Raw genomic sequence first — 7500 nt, forward strand, 5'->3', positions numbered from 1 at the left:
AATTATCGAATTTTTATGTCTGCCACTTTCAAACGCTCCTCAAAAGAATTAATTTTATTTAAACAAACTCCCGCTATATCGACAACTTCGGCTGCAATGTCCTTCCTGGCCACATCGTTGTCGTGACACCTATACTGCAAACAAATGATAATCTATCTATAAATCCAGGAAACCTGACGGTAGCCTAGTTACGTTAGTTATGAGATAAAAACATTAAGATCATTGAGCGTGCATAAAATCACACGCCACATAGAATCCATCACAAGATTCACACTATAATAGAACACATTTAATTACCCTGTGAATCTTCAAACCCTCTTACAAATACACGATAAAATCGTACACATAATTAAATCCTCAATACACGATAGATTCCTTACACTCAGTAGTTGAAAACGCTCCCTGAGACAATCATTGTCATGACCCTGGACCTTGGGCATTTTAGATGGAGAAGCCATTGTTACTAATGTAGCCTACTGTTCAGGTTCATTTTCTATCAGCAAAAGTCTGTATCTGTTCACCAAGAAGAATTTGAATGCAGACCTCCTTATCGTATCCAACGCTATTCTGAACTTTGAGTGAAGGCAGGATGCGCTTTTATAGGTTCTGAGCGTGACGTAGCTTGTTTGATCGTGACGTCATTTCGGTGCACAGTGGGACTTGCTACGGGAAACGATAACCCATTAGTGCCTACGGGAAACGGTAAAATACAAATTTCTCGCGAACTATGAATTCAAAAATCTTCAAAATCAAGGATGCACAGGTTCATGACATGCGTAAGCTACATGCGAAATCTCATAACTAACGTAACTACCGTCAGGGAGATACGCCCTAGACAGACTGACAGACACACAGAGATTCCTGGATTTATAGATAGATGTGGTTTCATGATTGTGAAGCATCGTCTCCATTCCCATTAGACTGCACCTGGTATCGCTGTGACACTGGGCCTGTAATGGGAGCAGTGGAGCCCCTCTTTCTTTTATTCATTAAGGTTTCTGCTTCTCACTTCTCTAGCAGACCATGAATGATTTTGACTACTTAAAACTACTGGGCAAAGGCACTTTTGGGAAAGTCATTCTCGTGCGGGAGAAGGCCAGTGGCAAGTATTACGCAATGAAGATTCTCAAGAAGGAGGTTATCATTGCAAAGGTAAGAACGCACTCACGCACGCACACACACACACACACACACACACACACACACACACACACACGCACATACACACAAATACTTTGTAATTGCAGCGAGTACACTTCCTTTTCCATTACTATCAGAAATGTTACTACATTCAGTTAAGTGTGTGTGTGTGTGAGTGCATGTGTATGAATATGCTTTGTGTGTGTGTGTCTAAAATTGCTCTTCTGTCCCCCTCAGGATGAAGTCGCTCACACACTCACGGAGAGCAGAGTACTGAAAAACACGAGACACCCTTTCCTCACTGTAAGTTCACACACACACACACCCTCCTGCTCTCTCTCACACACCAACACACACACACAAGCACAGACACACACGCATAAACATGCACAAACATCCATATCCACAATCACACACACACACACACACACACACACACACACACACACACACACACACACACACAAACATCCATATCCACATTCACACACACACACAGCATAGATACACATCGCATGTATTGTCACACAAACATGCATGCACACTGTACATATCACAGTCTCTCTCTTTCTCTCTCTCTCCCTCCCTCCTTCACACACACACACACACACACACACACACACAAACATCTATATCCACATTCTCACACACACACACACACACACACACACACACACACACACACACACACACACACAAACATATCCACATTTATACTCAGACAATTTTATATATCACACACAGAGGGAGGCTCAAGAACAGAGAATTGTGTGTGTGTGTGTGTGTGTGTGTGTGTGTGCGCGTGTGTTTGCGCCCTCCCCTTCCCCCTCTGAGACTAATTACAGCATGGCAAATAAACTGTAATAAATTAGTGGGCTGAATACATGCGCCAACATCTGTTTGGAAGTCATTGGCGACAGGATATTTTGGTCACACTCCAGATGCTGAGGTGCATCACGCACGACACACACCAGCTTTAGGAAAACCCTAGCACAGCACACACGCACACACACACACACACACCAGCTTTACCAAAACAATCATAAGACACCCAGCAGCTTTAGCAAAACAATGACGAAACTATTTAAAAACACACCAGTTGTAGCAAAATCACTTGTGGCCCTGTGCACCATACCAAAGACCCCCACCTTTCACACCCACTAAAGACAGCTTTCTGGATCTTTTACAGTTTTGCACTGAGTTTTCCATCCAATATGCTTGGGATGAATGTGTATCTGTTTGAATGCATATAAACATGTTAAGCAATAGAGGTGTGTGTGTGTGTGTGTGTGTGTGTGTGTGTGTGTGTGTGTGTGTGTGTGTGTGTGTGTGTGTGTGTGTGTGTGTGTGTGTGTGTGTGTGTGTTTGTGTGTGTGTGTGTCTGTAGGTCAGCAGCGAGTGTATAACACTGTTTGTCACTCTGTTGTTCCAGTCTTTGAAATACTCGTTCCAGACTAAAGACCGCCTCTGCTTCGTCATGGAGTATGTCAACGGAGGAGAGGTGAGTGTTCACTGTGTGTGTGTGTGTGTGTGTGTGTGTGTGTGTGTGTGTGTGTGTGTGTGTGTGTGTGTGTGTATATGAAAGATGACAGACGTATAGGTTTATATGTGTGTGTTTGTGGATGAATGATCGCTGGTGTATGCATTAATGTGTGCTTGTGTGTGTTTAAGTGAGTACAGGTGTGTGTGTGTGTGTGTGTGTGTGTGTGTGTGTGTGTGTGTGTGTGTGTACGCACGCATATCTGCTTCTGTTCACTCCTGCTGTCACTATTTACAGTTGGGTATGAAGAAGTCACCAGCCTCTGTGTTCTCTTTGCTTATGTGTGTGTGTCAGTTGTATGTGTGCGCTCTTTCGTTTGTGCGAGACCTCAACTTGTGTGCCAGTTGGCTTCTTTTTATCACTGAACTGAAGCTTGTCATATTATTCCCACCGCACCTAAACTTAACATCAGACACCAGCAGACACGGCACAGAATGGCAGCCAAATCACTGTAGTAATGACCCTCAACAGATACCACTGAGGACACCAAGGTCATGTCCTCAGAACATTTTTCATTATAAAGACATTAGTTCCCTTAGCAGATATCACTTAAATATAGTTTACACAAGTTTTACTTCATGATCTATGTATGCAAGACAGTAATGTTGTATAACAATGACTTGCCCCGATGTGCCAAATATAAAGTAAATATAAATTACAAATATAAAGTATCTCTTTTATTGTTAATCAGACATTACCTCACCAAAGTGTCATAGTTTATGACCCGTTTTAAAAGGCTAGGTATTGCCACGCTGACCATATTTGAGACGTCTCAATATATATATACACACACACACACACAATCCCCACTTTACCGTCTAGGTTCTAAATGCTTTAATCAGAAACTTCCATCCCTTTCTCTGTACCTATTGTACAGTATGGTCACTAAACACAAACCACTAAATCTCTTGGAGCCACTCTCTACTACACTGACACTAGGGCCTTAACCCTCTGTCACGAGAGGAGCATAAGCATGTCGTGAACATGTTGTAGCATGTGCTATATCCAGGAATTATGGAATTATAAGAGTTGTGGAATTGATGGTTAAGTCATGTAAAATAATAGTTGGAATAATTCAAATAACTCTTACAACTTACAACGATAAAGCTTTACCAAAACAATCTAAAGACACCTTCCAGCTTTTGCAACACATTTATGAAACCAGGGACCAGCTAAATCATTACACACACATAGGACCCCACTCACTCAGTATCCCCTCCCTCTCTCACACACACACACACACACACACACACACACACACACACACACACACACACACACACACTCACACTCACACTCACACTCACACTCACACACAAACACTCACATACTCACACACACACACACACACACACACACACACACACACACTCACACTCACACTCACACTCACACTCACACTCACACTCACACTCACACTCACACTCACACACAAACACTCACACACACACACACACACACACACACACACACACACACACACATACACTTATAGGTGAGGACCCCACCCACCCAGTACCCCTCTCTCTTTTGTGCTCTGCGTGGTGTTGTACTTATGGAACAACAGATTGCTTTTTTTAAGCAGGTGGTACCTTAAAAGCAACTTAAAACTTTAGTGGTTCACACACAACTTGAGCCATACGTTGGGTCTGAACACACACATGGTGTTGTCATCATTCAGTGGTCGGCCGTTCTTTGTTCATTGTTTTCCATTGTTTCGCTATCCATTTGGGTAGTTATCGGTGACGTTCACTTCAGTCTTAATTTTGTACATTGAAGACCAATATGTTCAGAAAGTGCAAAGTGACTTTGTTTTTCTCTGCCACAAATAAACTAAAAACTTTGCATGTAGCAGTAGATTGTGGAGTGGATCTGGTTCAGATGTGGCTCTGATTTGGCTCTGGTTTGGCACCAGTTTGTTCCAGACCAGGCTTGTACAGACTTCTTAAAGGTTCTGGCTCTGCGAGCAAACTTCAGCCGATGTTCAGAAGGAAATCATTCAAATTCGAGAAGAATATCGATCGCTATCTGTCTCTCATGGCGGTTATGGCAACCTCCTCATCCTCTGACGCACACAGCCAAATGGTTTGAGCCAAATGATGTGTGTTTGTGTGTGTGTGTAGGGGGTAACTGTGTGTGTTGAAGAGGGAGTGGGGGTGTAGATTGCACTCACAGGTCTAGATTAAGGAGCTCATGTTTCCAAAAGCTGAGATTCCTTCATCAGTAGTGTTTTTAATAGGCTGTGGTGTGTGTGTGTGTGTGCGGTGTGTGTGTGTGTGTGTGTGTGTGGGTATGTGTGTGTGTGTGATTGGAGGGGGGGGGGGTTCTCATCTCAGCTTCATTCACAGTGTCTAAAGAGTCACCTGCGCCCCCCATCTCTTGAGCCAGCGTCCCGCACCCCCCAGAAATCACCCCGACACCTTTCCTGTCGCCTGCCAGCCCGTCTGTCTCTGTCTGTGGCCCCTCAAATCACTCAGACCCCCCTTTTACACACACACACACACACACACACACACACACACCCACACACACACACACACACACACACACACACACACACACACACACACACACACACACACACACACACACACACACACACACACACACACAGAAGTAGGCATGCCACATTCACAGCTGCCAGTATGTTGATGAAGAAACACCTGTCCTCAGTATGTGCGTGCACAAACACTCACACACACACATACTCACACACACACAGACACACACACACACACACACACACACACACACCCATGCACATACATACACACTCCCTCTCTCACACACACATGCTCTTTATCTCTCTCTCTCTCAAACACTCTCACACACACAGACAAGCTTGTGTGGAGGCCCGTTAGCATTCCCTAGGTGGTGCAGATGCAGCACTCCTGTAAGCGTTAATGGGAAGCGTGCTGGCATGAACGGCGGGCGCACAGGGGCGGGGTGTGTGTCTGGTGGGTGTTGGGGGGGTGGGATGGGGATCCAGGGGGGGGCAGGTTAATTTGAGCACACAGATCTCAAGCTGACACTGGGGCCAGACAGCTCACAGACGAACCTCTGACACCTTAGAGAGAGAGAGAGAGAGAGAGGGAGAGGGAGAGGGGAAGTCAGACAGAGATAGGTGAGTAAAGGTGGTTGAGTGAGAGAGGAGAGAAGAGAGGGATGATGAGAGGGTAGGGAGACAGATATGTAGACAGCGAACTTAGATTGAGAGAATGAGATGAGGTTGAGTAAAGAGAGAGAGAAAAGAGATGAAGAGATTGAGAGGGAGAGGTGGAGAGACAGAGGGAGGGGGGAGAGAGAGAAAGTAAAACAAAACATGAGGAGATGAGTGACAGAGACAGGGGAAATACTCCTCTCCTCTTTTTCACCAAAAAAGGGGAAAAAAGAAAAGGGTGATTGTTGAGGGAGTTGAAGAGAAAGAGAGAGAGGGACAGAGGAAGTAAAGCTGAAACAGAAGGAGGGAAGGGATGGAGGGATGGAGGGAGGAAAGAGGGAGTTTGGGGGTTTCTTCTGATGTGCTGTTAGCCTGTGAGCTCTCCATGGCCCCACCAGAGCCCTGCCTGCCTGCCTTTAACCAGATTGGTGTATTGATTAAACCGTTGATTTACTCGCGCCCCTCACCGGAATACGTGAGTGTGTGTGTGTGTGTGTGTGTGTGTGTGTGTGTGTGTGTGAGATGATGTGCCAGCTGCCGTCTGCATTCCGGCGGCCCAGGCTATCCTCAGAGGCCCACCACCACACACACAGACAGACACACACACACACACACACACATATACACACACACACACACACACACTCCCCCCTCCCCAGTAGCAATACCACCATCTATCAGCCCAATATGGCTAAGGGAGGCCACGTTTGTGTTGTGTTAATTTCCTTCAATAAATCAGTAATTATTGCAATGCTGTCCTCGCCTGCTGTTCCCCTCCTTTTCTCATTTTTTTCCCTCTCTCTCTCTCTCTCTCTTTTCATCCCGCAGCTGTTTTTCCATTTGTCGAGAGAGCGCGTGTTCTCCGAAGAACGCACGCGGTTCTACGGCGCCGAGATCGTCTCTGCCCTGAACTACCTGCACTCCGCCAAGATCGTGTACCGGGACCTGAAGGTAAACACCGAGAGGAGAGGAGAGGAAAGGAGGGAGGAGAGGAGAGGAGAGGAGGGAAGCGAGGGATGATATGAAGGGGTGGGGGAAGAGATTTGGGATGGGGGCACCATAGTTAGGCTGGAGAAGCGGGTGGGGTGGGGGTAGGCAGTTATGAGTGGGGGGGCCGGGGCGAGAGACTCCCTTCTATTATCTGTTTAGAGCGCCCCATGAGACGAGGCAAGAGAAATATAATTAAAAATCAGCCCAGCTCCCACCGACCCACCAACTTTCTAATTTATTTATTTATTTGGAACAAAGCAAACTCACATAGACACTCATTCTCTCACAATCTCTCTTTCAATCCTCAATGCACACATACACACACTCTCTCTTTCTCTCTCACACACACACACACACACACACACACACACACACACACAGCGGTTGGGATGTGTGAGAGGTCTGGAGGTGATGTATGTGGGCTTGGCTGAGCTGTGATGGGTTGAGTTGGGTTGGAGGAGTCAGACGGAGGTCAAGTCTCCGTGAGCTCAGTCTGCTGTACTGGTCTGAGTGGAGACTCTCGCTGCGTCCTCTAGAATCTTCCACAGCATCACTGACCCTAGTGAGGTTATGAGGTTATGCTGCTCTGGATGGGGAGTGTTGAGAGCATTAACTGGAAAAATGGAAGGACTGTAGATGATCAACCTCGCATCTATTCCCCCTCTCTCTC

General features: G+C 45.9%; 1 protein-coding gene across 1 annotated transcript in view; it reads left to right on the plus strand.

Annotated features, from left to right (window-relative positions):
- Positions 1 to 7500, plus strand: part of akt3a (v-akt murine thymoma viral oncogene homolog 3a) — a gene marked incomplete at its 3' end in the record, with an annotated part of 104123 nt that overhangs the window by 81356 nt on the left and 15267 nt on the right. The window contains exons 5-8 of the mRNA XM_080849302.1: positions 1021 to 1152; positions 1378 to 1443; positions 2573 to 2641; positions 6669 to 6791. Coding sequence (XP_080705428.1) covers positions 1021 to 1152; positions 1378 to 1443; positions 2573 to 2641; positions 6669 to 6791 — 390 coding nt within the window. The remainder of the gene's footprint in view (positions 1 to 1020; positions 1153 to 1377; positions 1444 to 2572; positions 2642 to 6668; positions 6792 to 7500) is intronic.

This window comes from Sprattus sprattus (genome assembly GCF_963457725.1).
Source record: "Sprattus sprattus genome assembly, chromosome: 12".
NCBI lineage: Eukaryota > Metazoa > Chordata > Actinopteri > Clupeiformes > Clupeidae > Sprattus > Sprattus sprattus.